Source organism: Vulpes vulpes, chromosome 8 (genome assembly GCF_048418805.1).
Source record: "Vulpes vulpes isolate BD-2025 chromosome 8, VulVul3, whole genome shotgun sequence".
In the NCBI taxonomy this organism is placed as follows: Eukaryota; Metazoa; Chordata; class Mammalia; order Carnivora; family Canidae; genus Vulpes; species Vulpes vulpes.
This window is the reverse complement of record NC_132787.1, coordinates 22,917,309-22,944,788: the sequence shown is the minus strand read 5'-3', so window position 1 is coordinate 22,944,788 and position 27,480 is coordinate 22,917,309. Positions and strand designations below refer to the sequence as shown.

Genomic DNA, 27,480 nt, shown 5'->3' with positions numbered 1-27,480 from the left:
TCAACATATTTGTAATAAAACTTAAAAGGGCATTAGCATAATTATTTCTGTTGGAAAGAAAGCAGACATAAAATATCACAGAGGGTGCAATCAACAAAAGTAAATTATTTTCAATAGATGTGACAGACACAAATATCAAAATGATACATTACAAAACAATATCCATACATGTCTTAAAGTTTTAATACTGGATAGTTCATGACCAACAATTTACACATATATATACACTTTTTGTTTCACAAACATCTATTTACAAACATAAAAGCTGCCCAACCCTGCAAGTGCTACAAATGGAGTTAAATGAAAGGCATTTTGTCTTTTTGTATTTGCCACTGAGAATTTGCACTGCACTGCACAATGATAATCCATTTAAGTTTCTCCACCTAAGAAGCAATCTTTCCCATTGTGTCTGATGGAGAGAGACAGAGATACAGAGAAAATGAGAATGAAAGTTTCAGTATCTCCTTCACCCACTGATGGTCTAAGATGACTCTGAAAGTAAAGGCTTGAAGTATGTCACAATTTATACTTTTCCCAACCCATCCCATTGTTTTTGATTAGTTCTCACAAGAAGAAAACTAACTCTTTTTGTGAAGTCCGTACTAAAAGCAATGAACTGTTTCATGTAAAGTAACACTGGGTGATTTTGGTAATAGGTTGTGCCTTTAGGGTCTTATAATATAAATTGTGAGCAAAGATTTTCTCAAGTTCAGAAAAAAGAAGTTCCAGTTGTGTAAATAATGACAAAGTCTGGTTCTAGTAGAAACAAAATTTCACAAATAAATGCAGTTTCTTACACACAAGGAGTACACTCATCACGGCACAACAATTTTGGTGGTGTGGGCGTCACAACTCTAAGAAGGAAGAACACTGACAGATAAGATGCTAAATAAAACCAAGCATATGTGGGATCTGAAAGGAGGACTACACACACGCACACACGCACACACAAAAGGAATGAAAAGAAAAAAGCATGACGGGGGAGGAAAGGAAGAATAAATAAACCACATAAAAGAAAGCAAAAATCTTAGAAAATTAGGAAACTTTGGCCAACGGAGCCCTCACTTAGAATTTGTCTTCAGCACACATTCAGATTTATTGTAGAAATAAGAATATAAGAAGTCTACTTATGCAATGTTAAAATGCCTCTGCTAGTTTCATGTTGGTCACAGTTTGCAACTTCATCCGTATCAATTTAGAAAAATCTTTCTTTCATTTTGAACAGTAATTCCTTGAGGTAGAAAATTGCCTGACCACATTTTATTTAGGGGAATTTATATAAATAATATCAAAGCAACTACCTATCCCAGGGTTGTTATGGATGTTGGGCTTGTTGTTTTTGTTGTCAACCGTACATAACCTAAATTTCCAGAATTTTGCAGGCTTGAATCGCATTTTTTTTTCCCAGTGTATAAAAGCATCCTGGGAAAGCAACACTGGAAACTATATAATGTTTCCAGCATGCCTAAAGTACCATTGTCTTTAACTAGCCAAGATGTGATAATGACAATAACTGGTACAATTCCAAGTTGGTTATAATTTATAAAGTACTTTCATGTGCATTACCTCATTTGTTTCCTTCAACAACCTTCTGATGAAAGTAGGGCAGTTAGCATTGCCAACTGAAGGCAGATATTCATTACATTAACATAGTCATTATAGCAACTTAAAGGCAAGAAAATGTACTTTTTTACAATTAAAATAATAAGGTAGAGGTTCAGTTTTACACAAGAAATTCATATTTAAAATTTTTTAAAATGCATCATGAATCCTGTGTTTGGAAATTCTACCCTTGAGGTAACATGCTAAAGTTCTTGGAAGACTCGAGGGAACAGGAAAGGTGCTGAAGGGAATCAGTCATCTGTCTTTCACCAAAGCTCTTTAACATGAACTGGCGGGGGGCGGAGGGCAGGGATAGGTTTGTAGAATAGAAGATCCAAAATTAAGCTGCCCTCACTTTTGAGCCCATCATAAGAAACAAGAACTCCCTCTCCCATGCCAACTCAACACACCTAGAAAAGGGTGTGCTGGTCTCTGTTATGCTGACACACTGTTAAAGAATCAGTTTGAGCTTTGAATTTTGGAAAATTATTCATAGATCAATCCAATTCACTTTTCACTTTACCTACAGCTGTGGGGGAGAATTATTGTCTATAGCCACTAATGCATAGATAAGACCAACATACTTCCTTAGCAAAATGTGAAATATTACAGCCATTTAAAAGATTAATGTGAATATAAAGTTTTCATTCTGTGTGTATTTTACCTTTCTATCCTGATTTTTTTAGTATCTAGTTTTGTGACATAAGACAAAACTTGAGCCTCTAAGTCACAGAAAGAACTGAAAGTAATGATCTCAAAGATTAAATAGTGAGAAGCTTGGAAGAGACAGGATGATGAGATAGAGGTCAAGGAAGAGTCTAAATAGGATATGAAGAAAAGAGAATGTTAAAACCAGAAGAAAAAGACAATGAAGCCTAGTCAATTTTTAGGGGACTGTTAGTTGCCAAAGGCTACAAAGTGTCAATTAGTGGTTAACTGTCATACCAGTTCAGATAAACAATCACCTATTATGTGTCAAGCCCATTATTAAGAAACAGACAGGCACAGGTAATTAAACTAAGGACTCTTCATTCACACACTCTAATGGAAGACAGGAGGTAAATAAACAATTGTGATAATGAGGTAAGAACTAATAGAGGTGGATTAGTGCTAATAGAATAGAATAAGCCAAATTCTGACAAAGGTGTTCAGAGAAGGTATTGACTCTTAAAAGGTGAAAAAAATTCACTGGTACAAAAGGCAGGGAATGACATTAAAAGCAGAAGAAGCTGCATATGAAAAAGTATAGTGGTATTAAAAATACAGTGTTGAGTGAACCACATGCAGTTTGATAAGATAGCACAAGAATATGCACCTTCGAAAAGTGGTAAAAATAACATTAAGGGAAAAAAAGGGGTTGAGTCAGATCATATTATAGTCTTATATTTACTGCCAAGTAGTTTGGTGGAGGACAGTAATTTTGTTCCAATTCTAGTTCCTCTATATAATAAGAACATAAGCAAATTACTAAGCCTCTGGGGGCTCCTAGGTCGCTCAAGAAGTTAAGCATCTGATTCCTGATTTTGGTCCAGATGATGATCTCAGGGTCCTGAGATTGAGTCTCATGTGTCAGGCTCTGGCTCTGGAGTGAAGTCTGCTTAAGAGTCCCTTTCCCTCTCCCTCAGCCTCACAACCCTCCTTCCCTCCCTCCCTCTCTTGCTCTCTCTCTCTTAAAAAAAAAAAAAGCTACTAAGCCTCTGTTTTTCATTTTTAAGATACAAAATCATGTTAACCTCAAAGATTTCGAGGATTAAATGAGGTAGTTCACATAATATCTTGTCAGAAGAGTCCTATCTTTATTAAGGTCTTTGCTCTCTCATCCCCAAGACAGCCATGGGGCAACGCTGGAGGTAGTAAAAACATCATTTCAACAAATATTTTGAATATCTACTATGTGCACTACCCTCACTTTTAAGGAGTTTAATGTAGGGGATGAAACTGACAAATATATGGACAATTTCATTACAGTGAGGGTGACAATGGAGGCAAATCACAGTACTTAAAAAGGTTACAAAATTACAGCAGTGAGTACTCTTTCTAGCAACTAGACTTGGAGAGATGAGGAACAGAACTACACAGAGATGATGGGAATCAAGAAAAAGTGAGTTTTGTTTGTTGTGTTACTGGAAGGAAGAGATGTAAATTTGTAAGTTGAAATGGCCATTGCAAAGAGATACTGAAAACAGTGCTGTGCTGATGTTAATATAGAAAAGTTAAAATAAGAGGCCTGCTATAATGCTTGCATCTGAAACAATTTTGAGTGAGGTATTTAAAGTCTCATCAAGGTAATATTATTCTCACCTGTGCTGTTAATGACCCCAAATTCAAATGAAATCAAGTTAAGGCCTGACTCTGACCAACTAAACCTAAATTCTGATCTATATTTATAGATCATCCCTAGCTACCATAACTTGAGAAGTCGGGACATTTGTGGATAACTATCTTGGCTTTATTAGGTAAATTAAGATATCTGGTTGCCTTAGATTCCATCACATTTAAGGAATAGTGAAATACTCTTCAAAACTAAGGTACTGGAACATCTGGGTGGCTAAGCAGTTAAGTGCCTGCCTTCGGCCCAGGGCGTGATCCTGCAGTCCCAGGATCGAGTCCCACATCAGGTGCCCTGCATGGAGTCTGCTTCTCCCTCTGCCTATGTTTCCACCTCTCTCTCTCTCTCTCTCTCTCGGTCTCTCATGAATAAATAAATAAAATCTTAAAAAAAAAAAAAAACTAAGGTACTAACATTATGTATAAAAGTCCAAGAAAAGGAGAAAAAAGAAAGTCTGAATGTATATGGCAACTGAACAAGAAAAGAAAAGAACCTGTACCTGTAAGATGTGGACTGGATCCTCATATGGCTTTAACAACACCTGCTGTGGGATTTCAGGCACATTTCAGGCACATCTCAGTCTCTGTCTCTGTCTCTCTCAAAGATGAGGATAGAGTCCCAAAATGTGTCTACATTTTATCCGATTCTGAATTTCTATTATTCTACAACTATTTTGCTCCCAGACATAATAAAACCTAAAACAAGTTTTTATTAAGGTACTCTCCAAGGCATAGTTTTTTTTTTTTTTTTTTTTTTGGCACTTTAAACTCAAAACATTTCAAACTGAGCTGATTTTCAATTAAAACTTTCTGGAAATTTGATCACCACTGAGGCATCAGGAACTTACTTTGGCAGATAATTATTAAGTACTACTTTATTGTTTAATATTTCAAAGGAATTTGGGCACATGTGGGCTAAAAAGTAACATTAAACTATTACTGGCAAAATTCCTAATTGGAAGAAACAGTATAACTAGTGGTTAACAGCATGGATTACAGTTTAGATTGACTTCAGTTTGAATAATGACCATGACACTTAGTCACACTGTGACATATTTAATCATGTTTCCTCATCTGAAAATGGAGATGATAAGAATAAGAATATTTAGTTCATGTGAGTGGCACTTCCTGAAATTGCGACGGCTATACATAGCAGCCTTGGCTATAAGGTTTATGTAGAGATTAAATGAAGTGTTTCTTATAAATTATGTAACACTATAGTTAACACATGATATGCACTTAATATATGTTACATTTTCCCCCACCAATATATTATAACTTAATGTTTTGATGCAGACATGACATGTCCCATACTATAATATTAAACCTTGTTGTTATTCTTAGCCACTGATAGTTAAAGACTGATAGATGTACCCCAGTGGCTGTCCTATACCAAGTATAATGTAACTATATTGCATAGGGCAGATATTTTGAGCTATGAAGTTCTGGCTTTATGAAGTTTGGCATTCCAAATATGTCATTTAGAGACACTGGACAAATACGTCTTTCATGCCAGTCTTTTTTGAATAACGCTAGGCACCACTTCTGATGGAGGAAAAAGATACAAACAAAGATACATTAGTATATTTTTCTTCTACTTACGACTTTTGAAATATCTTAATTGCTTGAAAAACTAAGCTAGATTTTTTTCTTCAACTCATAAGCAAATCTAATTTTCTTTCTAACCATTTCACCTTGGTGGCCTCCTTTTGTATGACACACCATTCTCCTCTAACTTCTGAATTTTTGTTAGTTTGCTGTTGGCAGGGACAAGGTCGCAAATAATAAAGACTTTCTACTGAAATCTGCTTTTCCCCTTCAATGAGAGGAAGCAAAGGCATGAATATGGCACCCTCATAATGATTTAGCTGGGGCTTAATGAAATTTTCATTACAACCTGCTGTTCATTTTAATGGCCTTTGAAAAACAATGGAAAAAATAGCTTGGGGGAAGAAAGGATTTTTCTGTGGCATATATTTGTGAGCTTAACATTTAGTTCCATTCACCCTATCTCTGGTCTCCTCATCGTCATATTGCTGCTCTCATCACAAAGCAATTATAGTGTTTTGTAATGTTTGAGTGTAAGTTCTGTAGTTCTTTTGGTTAAATTTATTCCTATTTTATTCTTTTGATGCTATAGTACATCACAGAGCTATGATCGTTTGACACTATATACAGTATCATTGTTCTAATGCTTAGATGATGTCAGGTTTTAGTGGCCATTCTCATACCCAATCATATCTATGATTAATGGAGTATTTAAAGTCAATGTAACTTTCTACTTACTATTGGGACTTTTACATATCTCCCTGGATGTATTTCCCCATTTTTTTTCCTCTTTGCAGTTAAATAAACTATGGTCAACATTCTGTTGTTTTCCTATGATATGATTTTCTGCTTTTCTATATTTTTACTTAAGAACATCATTTAAGGGGATCCCTGGGTGGCTCAGTGGTTTAGCGTCTGCCTTTGGCCCAGGGCATGATCCTGGAGTCCTGGGATCGAGTCCCACATCAGGCTCCCTGCATGGAGCCTGTTTCTCCCTCTGCCTGTGTCTCTGCCTCTCTTTTTCTCTGTGTCTCTCATGAATGAATAAATAAAATCTTAAAAAAAAGAACATCATTTAATTGAAATACATAATTGCTGCTTGACATATCTCTCAATTGTTGCAGCCATTAAATAAACAGGGTTGCCATGGCAAATTTCTTTATCAATGAAAGTGAGTATATTTACATTTCTGTGTATTTGAAGCGCAGGTTTAGGAATATTGTGTATGCAAACATAAATGAATCTTAATGGTTTCATTTATATATAAAGTATCTTTCTGGAACTCAGGCTTTTACATGTTAGCCATGTTCAATTTAAATTCCTGTCTTCCATAAAGACTATCTGTATATTTTTCTCAATATCTTTATATCATTTATTAGCAAGTCACTCTTGAGCTGAGCTTTTAATATATCTGTAGATGGAAAAGTACAAAAAAGTTGTGGGAAATACAATAATGAAAACAATATAATATCCACATTTAATAGTGATGTTTCTTCATGTCAACTCTTTCTGCTGTGGATGTTCCATCTGCTCTTTTGCTTGCATAGCTGTTTCTAGATATTATATTTTTCTCCTAAGCCCCAATACCTTAAATGGGAGGCAATGTCTACTGTCTTTTTTTCCTTTTGGTAGTTATTCATTTGGATCTGGCCTGTCATATACCTCCAAATTAAGAGTCTGTTCAACTACTTGAAAGCCAACATGACACACTGGGAGAAATAGCAAGGTCACACACCAATTTTCTGTGGAGAACCTCATCTAAAGATACCCTTCCCCCCCAAAAAACCAAATTACTTTGTAATGCAATATATAATACTATAGTGATAGTTATTCTTAGACCTTAGATCTGGCCCACAAACATATCTCAAACAAAAGTTAAACAATAATGTGCAAAGGAAACACTTCCCTATTCATTACATGAATCCAGCATATCTACTAAAAAAATCAGATAAAATATTGCATTAAAAAACCAGCAAAAATAAATAAATAAATAATAAATTTTAAAAACACAGTAGCTATATACTAATATCTCTCATGAACATAGATGTAACAATCCTTAATGAAGTACTGGCAAATTGAATCCAATAATATATATTATAAACCACAACTAAGTGGAATTTATCTGAAGTTTGCGAGGTTGGTTCAACATTCAAAAACCACATCATAAGAACACACTAAAGGAGCTAGAAAGTATTATGCTAAACAAAATGTCAGTCAGAGAAAGACAAATGACATATGACTTCACTCATATGCAGAATTTAAGAGACAAAACAAACGAGTAAAGGGGGGAAAAAAAAGAGAGGCAAACCAAGAAACGGAGTCTTAGCTATAGAGAACAAACTGATGGTTACCAAAGAGGAGGTGGGTGAGGGATAGTTAAATAGGTAGTGAAGATGAAAGAGTACACTGTTGTGATGAGCACTAAGTGATATATGGAAATGTTGAATCACTATATCGTACACTCGAAACTAATATTACACTGTATGTCAACTAATGGAAATTTCAAATAAAAATTTTAAAAGGTGCATATCAATAGATGAAGAAAAAATTTTGAGAAGTTTTAATAACCATTGATGGTAAAAATAAAACTCTCAGGAAACTAGAAATAACGGGAATTCCCTGAACTTGATAAAGAACATCTACCTAAAACCCATAGCTAATATTTCAATGATGATAACTTGAAGCTTTCTCCTTTCAATCAAGAACAAGGCAAGGTTGTCCCATTTTACCATTCTTATTCAACACTGTACTGGAAGCCACCTGATGCAGTAAGACAAGAAAGGGAATAAAAAGTGTTTTTTCTTGGGAAGGAAAAATTAAAACTATCTTCATTCATAGATAACATGACTGTCTATACAGAAAATGTAAACAGTACACAAAAACACCTGGAGATAATAACCAGGTACAGCAAGGTCACAAGATATAAGGTTAATATACAAAAGCCAATTGCTTCGCTTTATACCAGCACTGAACAATTGGCTCTGTGCTCAGTGTGGATTCTGCATAAGACCCCCTCTCCCTTTGCCACTCCCCATCTCAAGTAAATAAATTAATAATATAATAAAATACAATATACTTAAAATACTGTATGTAAGTGTAACAAAATATGTACAGGATCTATATGCATAAAATTTTGAAACTCAAAAGAAATCAAAGAAAATCTTAATAAATAGAGAAATATTTTGGGTTCATGGATAGAAGGACTGACTGAATACTGTTAAGATGTCAATTCTTCCCAATTTCCCAGGAAGTAATTTTATAGATATAAAGATTAATTCTAAAGTCCACAGGAAAAGGCAAAAGAGGCAGGATAATAAACACAATACTGAAGTAAAACAACAAAGTCGGAGGATTGACACTACCCAACATTCAATGATAGCAAGTAAGACTGCAAGATGTTGGCAAAAGAATAAACAAATGGATCAATGGAACAGAATATAGAGAGCAGAAGGGAGATCCACACAAATACTAATCTTTGGTGAAGGAACATGGGAATTCAACGGAGATGTGGCAGCCTTTTCAATAAATGGTGCTGAAACATCCAGATGCAAAAACACAAATTAGACACAGAACCTAAACCTTTTACAAAAATCAGCTCAAAACAGATCACAGATCTAAACTGTAAAACACAAAACTGTGTAACTTCTAGAAAATAACAGAATATAAAATCTAAATGACATCAGGCTAGGCAATATACGTTTCGCTACAACATCTAAAGTATGATCAATGCAAGAAAAGAGGTAAGTTAGACTTTACTAAAATTCAATCTTCTGCTCTGCAAAAGAAAATGTTAAAAGAAGAAAAAAAAACACAAGCCACAACTTGAAAGAGAATATTTGCAAAACACATATCTGATAAAGGACTTGCATCCAAAATATACAAAGAACTCTTAAAACTCAACAACTAAAGAAAATCTCAGTTAATAAATGAGCAAACAATGTAAACACATAAAGACATACAAATGACAAATACACATATGAAAAGATGCTCCACATTATGTGTCATCAGGGAACTACAAATTAAAACAACAATGCGATGCCACTGCAATCCAATCTGAATGGATAAAATCCAAAGAACTGACGATATCAAATGCTGGTGAGGATATGGTGCAACAAGGACTTATATTCATTGATACTGGGAATGCAAAATTTCACAGCCACTTTGGAAGACAGCTTGGAAATTTTTTATAAATCTAAGAATAATCTTACTATACATTTCAGCAATCATAGTCCTAGGTATTTACCCAGTTGAGCTGGAAACTTATGTCTACACAGAAACCTTCACATAAATATTTATAAAAGCTTTATTCTTATTAACCAAAAAGTTGAAAAACCTAACATGTCCTTTGATAGGTGAATGGATAAACAAATTGTGATGCCTTCATACAATGGGATTTTATTCAGTGCGATAAAGAAATGAGCCATGAACAGACAAGAAGGAAACTTAAATGCACACTGATATGTGAAAGAAGCCAGTTTGAAAGACTACACACTGTGTGATTGCAATGATATAACATTCTAGAAAAGGCAAAACTACAGAGATAGTAGAAAGATCAATGATTGTCTGGAATTCTAGGGAAAGAGGGAGGGATGGATAAAGAAGGTACAGGGGATTTTAAAGGTTATCAAATAACTGTTCTGAATGACACTGCAATGGTGGATAAGTGGCAACAGGCATTTGTCAAAACATGCAGACATGTACAACATAAAGACTGATTCTTAAAAAAAGAAGACTGAATCTTGATGTAAGAAGATTCTATAAGATTATTTGGTAATTTGAGAGATACCAAGAGAAAACTACAGAAAGAATTTAATCATATTACAAATGTATGGGAAAATCTCCCTGAATAGAGTGGAAGAAAAATTACTTAAGTAACTTTGGAAATAAATGGAATCTGTGAAAATAAAGGCAAAAGGAACTGCATGTAAGTACTATGCCCTATTGATGAAGATGTATCCCATGCTAATATCAGTTAATAATCCTGATACCATTATATATATATATATATATATATATATATATATATACACACACACACTGGAATTGAACAATAAGTAAATGGATGGTGGGTGATCAGATCTAGGTTACTAATAGTTGGGGTGGGAATGTATAAGGAATGAAGCTGGAATCTGTGTGGAAACAGATTACAGTTGCAGACAGTAGTAAGAACTCATGTTTAGCTTAATATAGAGAGAATTAATTAGACTTAGAAATATTTATAGATATGTGTGTATACAGGTTAGTACACAAATATATACCCTTGCTTTGTCAGGCAAGAGGCCCTAACAAAGAAATGATTCCTTATGGGCAAAGAACAGACCTTGTATCCAGATTTGGCCTTCTAATACTATTCTCTCATAAGAGCAACCAGGGCTTCTTAGAGAAATGATTGATTGTTGAACTGGAGCTTGAAATACACAACATGAGTCTGCAGCACTTTATAGTGCCAGAAAGTAAAGAAGTACTCAAGAAACAATGACCCAGAAGCACAGTGGTATGTCAAAATGACATAGAAGTCAATAGAAAGAGCTTCCAATGGCCAAAGCTGAAACAATTTGAATAACAAAATAAAGCAGAATTGGATTTTAAGTCAAAGTATAAAACATCCATGCTATCCATATTGATATAAATAAGTGATTAAATAAATTAATAATCGTTGGATAAGACATAAATGTCCCATACAGAGGCATTCCAAATAAATTATGTAGAAACTACTCTGATGGATGGGGGAAGATAACTCCCTACTCCTTAAATGTGGGTTGCACAAAGCACCTTCCTTCCAAAGAGTGTGGTATGGAAAGGGGGCAGGGAGTAACTTTACAGTGGAGTACCCTGACAAACACTGTATCAGCCAGGTGATTAAGGTCAGCATCAAATTCATAATTCATATATAGAGAGTATGTACCTTGATATGCTGTTACAATAAGGTACTTTACCTTGGAATCTTCCTCCCCAAACTTATAGTCCCCGTTTAGTCAAGAGAAAACCACCAGATAAATCCCAACAGAGGGACATTCTACAGCATACCTGAACAGTATCCTCAAATCTTTCAAGGTTATCAGAAACAAAAACAGTCTGAGAAACTGTCACAGCCAAAGAGAATCCAATGAGACATCACAACTAAATGTAACATGTTATCCTTGATGGCATCCCAGAACAGAAAAAGCACACTTGAAGACTAATGGAATTTGAATAAACTGTGGGCTTTAGTTGATGATAATATATGACAATGTAAAAGATACAACATGATTTTAAAAACGTAAAATTAATCATGTAAAATTAACAGAATATGCGAAACTAAAAAAAACACATCATGAGGTTAAGAGTTGTTATATCAGAAAGCTACAAATTTAAGCAATTTTCCTTTCCCTTTCAATTTTTATGGTTTTTAAAACAATTCTTAAATAAGAAGACAGTATTTTTAATATCAAGAAAAATTCCAGCACATTAAAAAAAATTGTCTAGGTCCTCCTCAAAACCCCATTTTTATCTCCATGTGGATGAAAGCCAAAAGTCTTTGGCTGACTAGATTATCTCTAAAATTCTTTCCAACTGTAAGATCATGTGAATTACATAAATTATAACTAAAATCCATGTCCCAGCTATGCATCTGGTAGGGACCCAGAAATATTTAATTACCATATGACTCCCAAATATACTGGTTAACATACATTTTGTGCCATATATACTCCTAATTTGCCAGTGTCCTAACAACAGACTAGAAATGAGCCCAACCGAGTGTTACATAGTATAAATGCAGTATATTTTTGGTGTAAAATATGTCTTTTTATGTCAGTATTTTTTGTTTGTTTGTTTGTTTGTTTGAAATTTCCATCTGACTTTTAAATAGGAGGCATGTTCTCACGTGTAATGTGGCATCCAAACTTAGGAAGAACACAGGTTTAAGTAGGAGGTGGAAACATCTATAACATATAGGGTGACTATCAATTATGCACAAATTCTATAAACAGTATCAGCTGTTTGTTTGCTTTAATCCTAAGATTATTTCTTGTGCATACCTCCTTTAGGCTGCTGTCAGTAACTATTAAATAGATTTGGAAGATGAAATCTTAAAAGAAAGGCATCCTGGAAGTTGAATAAAAATGGGAACTTCAGCATAGACCACAGAATTAGAACATCAATAATTTTAAAATATAGAATAGGCCCAACCATATTAATTTTTGACTATAGCAGAAAGAGACTGAACTAAGGTAGCACAAGATGCATTCATGTATAAAGGTTATACAATTTAATAAAGTTGTAATATGGCCTTGGGGACAAAAGCTGAAGATGAACAAGCTAGCCTGCAATATTTGGGATGTAGGTGGTGCCTATTCTGGGCTCCGCTGTCACATTCTATTCTTGAATCCTTAAGTTTTACTCAACCACAACTTACCCATGTGTGCAAATGAGGAAGACATCACAACAGAAATTAATGATTTAAAAAATTGGGACAGATGTATTGAGATGTTTCTGGGGGGAAAAAATTCTATCCGTCTTCACAGCATTAGGTTTCCATTTTGTCCCAATTTGAGTATAAGTCAAAAGAGAGAACTAGAAGTTAAGATCCAACTATTAAAATCAGGAAACGGCAACCACTTGGTTTCCTTTTCTAGCCTTTACCTTCTGGCTCATTTTTGATGAGCTCTTCCATTTTCCTCTGCTTCAACGTGTCAACAACGTCAGCTAAGCTGCCTTTGCGCCGTTCGGGAGTTCCTAGGGCCGTGCTCGACAAGGACTCACCACTCTGCCTCCCACCTTCTTCTGCTTTCTGAGGTGAGGTAGATGAGTTGTGTGGGGCAAATGAAGACATAACTTTATTGCCATCAACTTCCTGCAAGAGAAAGCAAAGGAAAAAAAAAAAAAAACTTGTTTGAAATTCAGTGAGCTTTTTTTTTTTCTAAATTGCTTACGTGGCTTATTTAGCTAAAACATGAAAAAGTGAAATGTCACTCTGCAAGAGTAAGATAAATAAAGAAATTAAAAAAAAGAATGCATTAAATGTACAGGCTGGCACAGAGTGAGTCAAAGATCAATTCACTGAAGAAATAAAAATATGGAGACCCTCTCCCTTATGCCTAGAACAAATGGCAATAAAGCCTTCTACAAAGCCTATATTGATTAGATGTATTTTTCTGCTTTTCTTTGAAAGTCTTAGATTTTCCTATGGGCATTATATGCACCAGTCATCTGGCTCAAACTTCCTCAAGATATCGTAATATTTAAACAAGTAACATTATGCACTTCACTTTTTGTTTTAAATAGCTGCCTCTTCTTGATGGTTGCTCCTAATTAAAGCAGGGACCGTTTTTAGTTCTCCACCTCCCTCTCATGCTTTTAAGAAAGCATCAGCTACACAGGTTATTTTGACATCAGATAGGAATATTGAAAGCTTATTTCTACTTATGTCAAAGTTATTTCCAATTTCATTTGTTACCCCAAGCATTGTGTCTGTCAATATTCTTTCCTGTTTTGCACTTTAAGCTTCATATGCCCTATAAAATAAAGTTTCTTGCAATCTTTCCCTCTTCATAATTGTGTATGTGTATGAAAAGGATTTATTCTAAAATTCTAAAATTTAAACATGTATTTGTGTTTTTTTGTTATTATTATCTTCCCCATCACTTCTTGACCAGCCCTAGTCATCTATCAAAATACTTGGGGTATCTTTTGTCGAAAAGGCATTAAATTGATTTTTCAGACATCTACAAGAGGAGTGATATCGAAATGATTAAAAAATTAATTTTACTACTTAAAGATTTTCTTTTTATAATGTCTTACTTCCATAATCCTTTGACTACCCACAAAGCATATCTCTTCCTAAAAATAAAATTATATCCTAAGATCTTTGAGGAAGTTAGTCTCTAAGTGTATTTCTTAATTGTATAATATTAAGAGTTCCCATTAAAATATATTTGAGTGTATACACATCTAATATTCAGGATAATATTAATAGATAATATCCCTGTTTATACATTTCTTCTCTAAGATGTGTTAATAGGATCTCTTGATCCTAGAAAAGTGATGAATCACACTGATTTGATATCTAATGTTTTAAAAGTTAATTCTAATATATTTGACTATTTTAAAAATATACTAAGAATACTTGATAAAGTGGTCATTTTAATTTTTAAAAATAGAGATGTCAACCCAAACATAATCATAATCTGTTTATATGATTTTTTTTGTTAATAGATAATAGTGAATACAAGGACATTGGCTATGGTGCAAGTGTCAGCTGTTGGCTGGGGTTAGGTAATGTGGAGAAAGTAAAAGTAAAAAATGTGTGCAAACAAATCTTCAATATTACAATCCCACACCCAAAATGGTTTCCATTTCTTCCACACATTACAGAATATGCGGAAAACACTAGTAGGTGTTGAATGAATATTCTTTAGACAATAGTTTCAAACATGAGTCTTCACTTATAATGTACTTGGATTTAGAAATCAATATGCATAATGTAATCATTACAAGCCCCTGCAGGCTAAGTGAAGGTACACTTCTAGAATTATTTATTTAAAACCCACACATTAATACAAGCAAACCCATAAATAAACACATACATGCACACATACACACACATACACACACATCCCCGACAAGAGCAATCACAAATCCATTCAGTAAACTAAGGAATATTTTTATGAATGGCCCATAATACACATTAGCTCAGATTCATGTTCAAATATAATAAAACCTCGGTATTCCCACAGATTTTTCTTCTCACTTATTTCCAGGGTCAGGTAGAAAAACCCCAATGTTAGCTTCACTTTGAACATTTCTATTCTATACTCTGCTTTCACATTATATGATGCCAAAATTAACAAACAAGAATTTGGCAGCTAACTTCATTTTTCATAACTGAAAATTACATATATCTTTCTATAGCATCTTCAGTAGAGGGTTAAGACACCCAAATTGTATACCATCACATCTATTAAAATATCTGAAAATATTTCAAAATAAAGTAAGATAAAATAACATCCCTTTTGCATATCTCTAGTTTTTATACATCTTGCAAAAGAGAAGGACATATTTTAAAGAGTTTAACATCATTTCACAAGTTTTCTAAACTCAGTTACACAACAGTATTAAAAATTATCACTGCAATTTCATGCACAAGTATTTTATCTTATCACTATTTCACCTGTCTGATTACATTTCAGCCTCTAGCATTGTTAATCCCTTTAAGAGTAGTTGTATGTAGTTAACAGATGTTTCAGTGAGGGACTCCATTGTTCATTTGCATGGTGAAGAGCTTTTTAAAGAGCACTGGCCCAGTCTTTAGTAAAGAAAGTCCTATAGCTTTCGGTTTCTTCCCTAGGATTGCATTTATGATACCTAAAGTAACGACTGCATTTCCTCTTCACTTTGCTGGTAGGTGAACATCCAGAGAGTCTACTAACAAAGTATTAGTGGTCCACACCAGAAAAAAATATATTTCATCAAGTTTTTGTGAGTGCTAAAGACCAGCTCCAGTATTTTTCCATAGAGTTTTCAGAACTGTGATATATGATTTCTAAGGTCTAATGATAAGAGAAGGTTCTAAACTTTTAGAACAAAGCTGATAATCTTCCTTTGTTACACTTCAAAAGGCTTTACCTAATCCTGCCCCCTTTGTCAACTTTGGAGCTATAAGACAAAAGAAGAGATCTCCCTAGTGTATCTATCTTTATTTAAATAACTTTCAAAACAATTCATTCTTAGACTGGGTGCAGCCACTCTGGAAAACAGTATGGAAGTTCCTCAGAAAGTTAAAAATAGAACTACCCTATGACCCAGCAATTGCACTAGTACGTATTCACCCAAAGGATACAAAAATACTGAGTCAAAGGGGCACATGCACCCCAATGTTTATAGCAGTTTTATCAACAATAGCCAAACTATGGAACTATGGAAAGAGCCCAAATGTCTATCAACTAACGAATGGATGAAGATGTGGTAGTTATACACAATGGAATATTACTCAGCCATCAAAAAGAGCAAAATTTTGTCATTTGCAATGAGGTGGATGGCGCTAGAGTGTATTATGCTAAGTAAAATAAGTCAGTCAGAGAAAGACAAACACTATATGATTTCACTGATATGTGGAATTTAAGAAATGAAACAGATTAACATAAGAGAAAAAAAGAGAAAGGCAAGTCATAAGATAAATTCTCATAAATAGAGAACAAACTAAGGGTAGGTAGAGAGGGATAGGTTAGATGAGTGATGGGTATTAAGGAGGGCACTTGTGATAGAGTGTTATATATAAGTGATGAATCATTAAATTCTACTCCTGAAACTACTATTACACTATATGTTAACTAATTAGAATTTAAATTAAAAATCGAAACAATCACATTCTTGTTAATTCATTCTAAACATAGCATTTTACTATGAACACTTTGAGAAACATATTTCAACATTAATATCCAAATTTTAGTTTAGATAATGTGGTGATTAAGAAGAACTAATTCATTTGAAAAGGGAGGTTATATGTGACTCAATCACATATATATGTCTCTTTCATTGTCCAAATGAGATTTCATTCTTGACTTCTAGCCTCAAGAAATACATGATCATATTTACTTTTCGGTCCTATAAGCTCAAATCAAATTAATACAGGGTAGCAAAAACATTACATTTAATAGTCTGTCTATCCAACTATAATTGGTAAGAGTGAAGCCAATATTTGCTGAATATTTACTTTGTGTCAGGCACTATTTAAAGTGTGTTATATGCATTAATTCAGTTAATTCTCCTCACATGCCTAATTATGATTTGCATTTCATAGCTGGAGAAATTGGGGAACATGGAGTGAAGTAAATGTCTGAGATTATATGATTAATAAGAGATAGATAATCGCCTCCAACTTGTTGGGCACCAGAGCCCTCAACCACAGTGCTTATATTACCTCTCCTTGAAAACATCAACAACAAATACCTAAGTATGTCTATGTCAATGTTATAGGTGTAGAAGATGTACTGTCATCTGCTGAATAATTATGAAAAGGATAGGGTTTTGCCCCCAGTATGTTCAACTCATAAAGAAAAAACTATATAAATGCATTAAAATTAATCTAACTGTATTCTAGACTTAGAATCCATCTAATTATCCACTGATTTATGCCATGTTAAAAATAAAGAACCTTAAAATTTAAATAATTATTTAATCCAAACACAGACCTGATCTCTAAGCAACTATTCAAAGTGATGATGCTCAGTCATTTATGATTTTTTAATCTTTTTTATTTTAAAGATTTTATTTTTATGGAATCTCTACACTCAACATGAGTCTCAAACCCACAACCTTAAGATCAAGAGTTGCACATCACACACTCCACTAAGTCAGTCAGTCAGGTGCTCCTTAACCTATCTTTACAAAATGTGTGGGCATCTCTAGCATCCTTTCTAGTACAACAAAGTTTTGAACTTAGACAAAAAAAAAGGTACAGAAAGTTTAGATTCTCTTGAACTAGATTTTCATTAATGCAAGTTCATGAATTTTGGTATCAAATAGAGGTAGTACATAATGAATTACAGATACATACAGAAAGTGCTTTGGTGCAAACAAGTTTTAATATGGCCGTGTTCTTCCATTAACGTGCTGTTTTTCTAAATATCAACAGGAAGGGGCAAAACAAAGTTTGAAAAATAGATTGAAAGCCATATTATTTGGTTGAAATGGGTAAAGGCATGCAAATTTTCCAGTTATAAAATAAATAAGTCCTGGATATGTAAAGTGCAGCATGGTGACTATGGTTAATAATATTGGTTGTGTATCTGAAAGTGCTAGGAATGTAGATCTAGAAAGTTCTTATCACAAGAAAAAAATGGTTTTGTAACTGTGTGTTGATGGTTGTTAACAAGACTTACTATGAACATTTCACAGTATTTATAAATATTGAAATGTTACTGTGAACCTGAATCTAATAAAATGCTGTATGTCATATCTCAATTCAAAAAAGCTGTATTATTTGGCCATTCCTTAGATTCTTTTAAAAATAGGTAAAATATATATATTATTACAAATGTTTATTTTGAAACTAAATTGCACTACATGTAACCTACTCTGTCAAGTTAGGAGATGCCAAATTTAATTTAGAACAAGAAAACAATACATGATTATTGTGTAAAAACTCAATTATTTTTAAGGTCTTATTGTTTACGGTAATTTTTCATAAAAGTTCTTCATGATACCCTAAATCAGTAATCTTTCTGGATTATAGATACCTTAATAGTTATAGATGCTTTCCCAAACACATATGCACATGCATACAAGACACACAACCAGGCAATCGCATGCACAATTACATATACAGTCTTAGAGAGTTAGTTTTCTACCTTCAGAGTTCCACATGTGAACTTCCTCCATGAAATCCTCTAAGAGCTCTTATAAACCATAGATTCCAGGTTAAGAGGCTCTGATCAAATATGCATCTTCCCAGAATTGCAGTATAAACTCATCAATATACATATTTAGACGATTTTAAAAAGATCACAATATTTGCAAAAAGAGCCTCAACTGTAGATTGCATTGATGCTTTATTCAGATAAACTTCACTAAAGATATATGTTAATAAATTAAACTTTTACCATTCTTAAAATAAGCATTTAGAAGAGATTAGTATTTTAATTATACTTTAAAGAATAACAAGCACATTGAAGAGAATGCATTGCTAATGGTGATCATTCTTCTTATTCAGTAACCACCTCATGATAATGCACACATAAATTTGAAATAGAAAGCAGAACAAATTGCTAACTTTTATAAATGAATATACCATTTGTAAAAAAGCATACCTGGTCAATTTTCAACTATGAATTTTCCTGAAAACAGAATGTAAACATATGAAGGATACACTGAGGCAAAAATCAATCCTTAAAAAAGCTCAATAGAAAACATTAAGAGTCTTTCTTTCTTTGGTTAATGTGATCAAATCCTAGGAACAGGATATGGTCAGTTCCTGAGACCTAGAAAGCAAAAGTAAGAACTTACAGAGAGATCTCTGAAGGCTGTCTGTTATACTTGTGATTACTGCTGGTGTTAAAGCTATCCAAATCTTTTCTAAACTTTTGCTAAACAAAACAAAACAAACAAAGAAACAAAAAACTCTGCCTGATGTTTACTTAAGTCTAATGGTTCACAAAATGAAAACTAACAGAGGCATTTTTGGGGGGCTATTTTCATAGTTACCTACAGAGACAGAGCTTATCAGAACTTCTCACTTTATGTATTGTAAAAAGCCACTGATAATACCTTTGTATTATTTGCTGAATTTTTTAAGATCAGCAATTCTTAATGTTTAAGGAAGTACAAGATAGTAGATAGTATCATCCAAATATTAGATGAGTGGTTCATAAGTCTATCCAGTGACCAGTATATATATGTATGTGTGTATATATATACATATGTAGCTTTTTTTAAGCTCCCTAGGGGATTATGACCATAAGATGCTGGTTTTGTAAGAATCCAAAGTCAGTTTTTAAGAAATGCTTATATTTTACATTTTTCAATATTTTATGAGATACTGAAATTCCTGAAAATTAGTACTCTCAAACCTTAAAATCATTAAATCATTACAATCTTAAAAATAGATAGAAATTCTAAAATACTCAAATATTTATTAGCATCTTTTTGCTGTATAATCTATGGAAGGTTCTATACTCCATATTCTGCTTAGTTCTAATTTTTAAAGAATACTGCAGAAACCTTAAACGTTCTTCTGTCTCTGTAATGCAGATACAATCCACTCTTGGGGTTGATCTAATATTTTAAATAGTGACAAGCCTCATCAAGTTTAGGTGAAAGATTATTTTATATAAATGGCTCCATTATATTTCAAATATAGGATCTAGTCTATATTTCAAAGATTTTTAATGTATTTTGGACAGTGCAAATAGAAGCTGTTTGATGTTTCTTCAAAGCCTAAAAATATGGAATCTCTTAAAGATTCTTTCCCTGTGCAATAGGATGGAAATTCAACAAAAGTCTAACTTGGTTTGCCTTTTTTTTTCTTTTTTTGCCAAGCACTGAGATGAAATGTTAGCATAGTCTCGTATTTAATTATTGATCAGAAAACTAAATAAACATTTAAAAGTGTATTTTATCTTACAATGCATTCACACGGGACTACACAATACAAGACATGTGATTTATATAAATAAAATTCTCAAAGGGTAGTCTGGGAGCCAATATCACTGGCATCACCTGAGAATATACATTTTTCTCGGGCATCACCCCAGACTTTCAAAATCAGAAACTCAGAGGGTGAAACCCAGCAATGCGATTTAACAAGGCTTTGAGGGGAGACTGATACTCAGTGAGTTTGAGGACTATTGGTATAGGAAAAACTCTTAAGAGTTGGGCAAAGAGGGAAATGAGGAAAACCTGCAGTGGTGAATAAAGCAGTCACGAAAGTGATAGAACGGAATGGATATGAGAAGAGAGCTTAAAGGTAACATTGTAAGGGGGAAAGTGGGTGATAATGTAGGGCAGGGAGAAGAGTCAGCAACCATGCGGAGCTAAGAATGACCAATACATGTTGGAGGGAAATGACATCGACTTTTTAACATTAATTTTTTAACATCCATTTTGGCACATGTTGAAACAAGCTTATGTTTGTTGATTCCTACTAACTATATGGATTAGAAAAATCTTGAGATTTATGTCAAAATTGCATTGTGGAAATAGATGGTTTTAACAAATGCACTAAGAAATGGAATTCAAATTTATTAATGGTTTAATCTGATATATAATATAAAAATAACACAATGATAGTAGATTTCCTTGTTTTTTAAACCAGTATCCTATTTGCCATCTAATTTAATTCTAGTGAGTGAAACCAAAACTTAAGGGCAAATTTTTGATTCAATAAGAGACTATACAAATAGGAAAAACAGTTTTGGAAAATCTCTTCATTTGCATGTGGATGTTACATGGGCAGAAGTGTCTAATGGTTGTTTTTTAAATACTCCTTCAGAATCACATTTACCAAGAATCTCAGAAATGCTGCATTCAAGAATAACTGTATGTTTTCATGTGCTCTCAAAACCACTTAATAAGCAAAAGTGGCATTTAGAGAATTCTAATACATTAACTAATAGAACCTGTAAAAACAAAGAACATTTTGTGCTGTGACAGCCTCATTATCTTCCTGATGATGATTTCTGTGCTGTGTCTTACTTGTGTTTAAACAATCTAGCAAGTACACTTTAAGACATTTGATGATCTCTTCCCTGAAGGCTCAAAGGTCAACCATAAGATGTTTCTAAATAAGAATTAGGCTACACATCAAAACACTTCCAAACACACTACAATTGTGAATTATATACTATTTTAAGAAATAAAGAAAAAAACATTTATTATAACTAGCTGCTAATTGTGTGTAAAAATTTATCTATCATTTTCCTAAGAAGCCTCCAGAACATCCTTACAATAGTTGTTAATAAACTTGACTAAATGCCTATTCACTCTGAGTCTGAAGGAAGAAATGAAACATGAGGAATCTTCAAATTGTGATCTGTTTGGGAAATGACTTCTTTTTATCCCACAGAGCAATGAACACAGTTTCTTATGCAGAGCAGACACCTGATAAAATTAATAAGGCTGTTTGCTAGCATCATTTATAATTGGGAACTGACTACATATTCAGTGATAAGAGAAATAAATTGTGATCCTCCATGCAATAAATAAAATATGACGTCAGCAAAGTAGTAGAAAGTAGTGGTCAAGCAAACTACAGCAGGAGTCTGGATGCTTGGGTTCAAATCCAGGCTCTGTCATCTACTAACTATACAACCTTTGGCAAGTTTTCTAAACTCTCCAAACCTCAGTTTCCAAATCTATAAAAGGGGATAATAAATTATAAAGAATTCATATATGCTATTATATAATATCATTGATCTCTAGAATTTAACAGCAATGAAAATGCTTACTAAAAATTAAGAAATATTTCATTCACTCGTTTCTCTTTCATTCCTGCAATAAAAGTACTTTGGGTGCCAACATTGGGTAGTTAATGATGTTCGCATCTAAGCACAGAGAATGAAGCCAAATAGGTTTGGCTCAAATTCTGGTTCCACGATTAACTAGCAAGTTGTTTAATCCTTCTGTGCCTCAGTTTCCTCATCTATAAAATGGGGATTATACTATTACCTACCTCAATGAGTCATTAGTGGATTATAAGTTACAAAATAATGAGTTAGGAGACTATATGAGTAAGTATATGTATTACAAATTATAAAACTCATAAAAATGGTAACTAGGACATGGCAAGAGCTATATATTTGTTAAAATAAGTATGCTCTAGGCATTATATTAAGATATAATCATGAACAAAACACAGGATATAAAAAAATATTTAAAAAGGTCTCTTTTATAGGGAAGTGAAGAAGACATTAACAAGAGACAAACCTCTTTCCACACCCACTTACCAAAACAATAACTACATATTTGCATAATCAAGTAATTTCATAGATTTTTCTAGTAAAATCAAACTGCATTCATAGAAACAATTTTTTAAAGATTAATTTAAACTTTTTAAAGGTGGCCAATTTTTAAAAATAAGCTAATACAAACTTTATTTTAAGAAAAAAAATAGTCCATAAAACATCATGTGACATTAGTGTACTTTTATCTCTGTTGCATACTCAATTTTCAAATTTCACAGTTTCATGGTTCTCTACAAAGTGATAAGTCAGGGAAATGATCAAAGAAAGAATGTTCAATTACTCCTCATTATGATATAAACTTTTAAAGTCAAAGTCTGAAAAGAATTAGAGTAATGAATTATTTTTCATAAATACATGACACCAATTACTTATTATGGCATATTTCTACTTTTCTTTCATATTCCTCTTTCTTCTTGTAAGACAGACATATCAAGATTTTCTTTTTTCATGAGAACATTAGCACTATCAGATTCTCTTACAAACGAATGTTTAGGTTCCTTTACACTATAAATACAAAACAGCAGCAAAGGTAATATGAGGAAGGATAGATTAGGAGTTAACTCTCCATTTTTTGCTAATTTCCATCCCCTGTACTCTAGTACCATCTTGAATAGAGTCCCTCACCAGTACATCTCTTCATGAGATCAGGCTGATTTCATAGCCCAGTGTCAGTTAATTCTGTTATGTCATTAGACTAATCCCATCTTCTTATTAAAAAAAAAAAAAGGTAAATACCTACTTTTCTATACTAATTAAGACACTCAATTAAAGCTCTATGTTTACAACAAAAGTAACACTTTTTCTTTGAAAGGGACCTTTAGCATGAGTTGACCTTAAGCAGTAATTTGTGATAAAAGAAACACAAACTTCAGTTCTCATTCCAAAATAAAGATAAGGCATTAAGCAGTCCACATACTCATAAAATTCCCTAGCTAGCTAAACTATTTATTCATAGTATAAAACAGAATTTCTTGAGCCTGTTTTAGTGGGCATATAAAGATCATCGCACACAATCACTGAGATACTGGCATTCTTTACGTAAAACACTGGGTTCTCTGCAAAGATTACTTTCACACAGTTTATATGAGTAATGCTATATATAAATTTTGTCATTTTAGTCTTACAGTTGTAAAGACTTTAAAAAATATTTCTAAACTATTAGGCAGATTCCTGACCAAATATACAAAATCTATTGAAATTCATTAATGTTTTCAGTAAAAATATAGCTACCACTCCTGGAGTTCTTAAAGATGCTGTTCTAAACATTTTATGGACATATCTTTTACAATTATCTGAGAAATTCCATTAAGACTGTTATTCCTACTTAACAGATGAAAATATTCAGATCTTATGAGTAATTCACCCAAGTAATTTAAGATCCTTGCTGGTCATCATTAAATTATACTGCCTTCCTCAAAAGATTCAGGTGCTGTAAGAAATACTACAGGTATGAAATATAAAGCTGGCTCTCTATCTTGAAACAGTTTAAAATTAAATTTGAGAGACATTTAAATACACAAGAAAAAACCAGCAATTATAATTAATTAAATTGTATAGTTGCAAATCACACATGCAAGAGAACTTTAAGGAAAAGAGAACATTGGAAATCAAGGAAGGTGGAAATTTCATCATAGCATTAGTACACGACTTTAAGATAACTTATTTAATTTTCTTTCTATACTCTGAAGGCAAGACATATGTCTGATTATTCACCCTGTACCCCAGACTCTATTATTTGTGTCTAACAAATATATATTGAGTTAATCACTCAATTTATTAAATCTTTATGTATAGATAGTCTTTTGGTTTAAGCCTACAATAGTAGGTAGAGAGGAAAAGATAGAGCACTCCCAGAAGCATCAAATAGAAGGCATCATCATTTTCTGAAGGGTTATGAAAGTCAAATAGAACTGTATACATTTGACCTGACAGACAGTCAATGAGGAACATTCTAGGTTCCATACTGGGTGAGTCTCATTAAAAAGGTTGTTAGGAAGATTAGCAGTGGTATGGAGACTAAATTGGGTAGAAGAGAGAGTAAAAATATTCACTGAATAGGAAACATTACCACGCCACCTATGTGATGATAAAAAGCTTCCCACTAGATTGTAGCCATGAGGGTTGAAAGGAACCTTAAATCCTAAAAACAATTTAAAGCAAGTAATAAGAGGATTAGATAACTTGAAAATAAGGTGGGAATAGTCAAAGATAAACATGGTCCTTGAGAGGTTGAAATAATGATTATGATAAAACAAAAACAGAATGGACAGCCAACAGAGATGACTATTAAAATATAATCAACATATCTAAAAAAATTGATAAATCAGGACACCTGGGTGGCTCAGGCATTGAGCGTCTGCCTTCAGCTCAGGGCTTGATCCCAGAGTCCGGGATCAAGTCCCACAATGGGCTCCTTGTGGGGAGTCTGCTTCTCCCTCTGCCTATGTCTCTGCCTCTCTCTCTGTGTCTCTCATGAATAAATAAATAAAATCTTTTTAAAAAATTGATAAATCTACATGATTAAATGAGTCTATAACTTGAGCCTTAGCCTTAACTTCTGACTAACTCACCCTCATGACTCAGTTGATGAGTTCATTATTTGAGATCTTTAAATTTATATGTGGAACATTCAAATGTAGTTGAGCCTCAAAATACATGAAGCACATAAAGAAATAAATATTGTAAAATAATGACTTATGAACCACTTATTTCCAGTGAATGGTTGAGTCCATTTTAGTAAATTAGCTCTCAGAAAGTGTCTTCTGAGGGAGAAGAGCAAATGGCCAAGCCCTCTTCACATATCTCTAAAAATGACAGTTCTAAGTGGGTATCATCTTCTCTTACAGTGACTCTGATTTACCATGTAAATTTTTTAAACTTTATGGTTATTTATAATTAAAATTTGAAGGATGAAATACGTTTAGTAAAGAAAAATCTATACATGGAATTAACAACAAATGCTTACAGGATACACAAAGCAGAGAAACTGGAAAATGAGAAGATTCTAGAAAAAAATTGCTGGAATAAAGGACTGGGGTATTCTAGGAAATGAGGCAAAAGGATAACACTGTAAAAACAAAGGAGATCTGAGAAACTGAAACATCTTTCCCTTATATACAATGAATAGGCTTTTAAATATTGAGTTCTTAGTGCTGTACACTCAACCCTAAAACTCTTGCTTTATAGATGTTAAGAGTCAGAATTAGGGGAAAACAAAAATGAAAATTATTAACATCAAAAAGTTCTGCAAGAAACCTACTGCCCTGAATGCTTTACTGAGTTGTGATCACAGGTATAAATAAGAGGTGATGGTATTTTTCCCCATTAATAAATTACTAGCAAGGGCATTTGTTGGGATATATGTATAAAAAATGAAATTGTATTTAGATTATGGTAAATCCTATGGAGAATAGAGAGTGCAATATTTGGATCTTGGGCCAATACATTTTCTTCCACAATTCTATGTGAGTTCCTGACTTCATAGTATCCTTGGATATTGCTAATATCTCAAAGTGATTCTGGCTTGGTGCTCAATAACCCATAAAAGTGCCAATCCAAAATAAAGGCATGTATTCTTTACATACTCCACAGAAAAACAATATAAGCTTTGTTTGTGCTACAAAACAACATTGTTTGACTACTGAAACCCAAGTTCATCATTCTCCTTAAGCCTGAAATACATATACCAAGACTGAGTCAGGATGGGAACCAAATGGGTATTGTTATGTTTACCAGCTCCGAGATGATACAGAAGGCAGAGTTTCTTACAAAAGTCCTTTGCTACCCATTCATTACACTTAGTAATATCAAAAAGAGAAAAAATAATTTAGAAGCTCCTATTGAGCACCTAGAGACCTTGAACATAGATAGATAGAGGGTGACCACATAGAGTATTTGGTTACAAGAATCACACTTCATCTCTTTACTTAATCATTTTATGGTACATTTTGGTGTTTCCATTATTTTTCTTCTATTCTCTTGGTTCCAACAGAAGAATACACATACATGTATATATTTCATTAAGAGGAAATAAAAGGGTTGTCTTTAGTTAAGATGTTTCCATTCACAGACTCTACACATTTAAAAAATAAATTGCCTGAATAAATTCAATTATCTAGAGAAGCAAAGGAAATCACATGCAAATGACATTATATGCAGAGGCCATTCCGACAGCTTCATGTTTATTTTTATTGTTTCAGTCAGTAGAAGGGAGAAGCTGTCAAAAATGTAACATCTCTTCCTTTTTAAAGGTCCAATGTCTCTGGTACTGAAAATTGCATGAGCAATAATATCAAGAGAAGAAATCTGTCTACTACTGAAAATAGAAGGTTCAGACTGCCTCCAACTCAATGCCAGCCCACAAGTGGGCCACCATACACACCCTCGTATTTTGCCCACAAAAAAGCAAAAAATAACATTTAACTTTGCAAGTAGCCAGGTATCAATTCAGCCAATTAAGATTGGCCTAAAAAACAGTATATTAAAAAAAAGTTAATAAATCCCCATATGTTAAATTAGCCTATACCTTAACCATTAATCCTGTCTTCTGAGAGCAGCAATGTAA

At 33.3% G+C, this 27,480-nt stretch overlaps 1 protein-coding gene across 48 annotated transcripts in view; it reads right to left on the bottom strand.

Annotated features, from left to right (window-relative positions):
* The window catches only part of SOX5 (SRY-box transcription factor 5), a 995,306-nt gene that overhangs the window by 288,200 nt on the left and 679,626 nt on the right, over positions 1-27,480 (bottom strand). For all 48 annotated transcript variants that reach the window (XM_072765770.1, XM_072765744.1, XM_072765748.1 and 45 more), the window contains one exon: positions 13,102-13,312. In XM_072765770.1, coding sequence (XP_072621871.1) covers positions 13,102-13,312 — 211 coding nt within the window. The remainder of the gene's footprint in view (positions 1-13,101; positions 13,313-27,480) is intronic.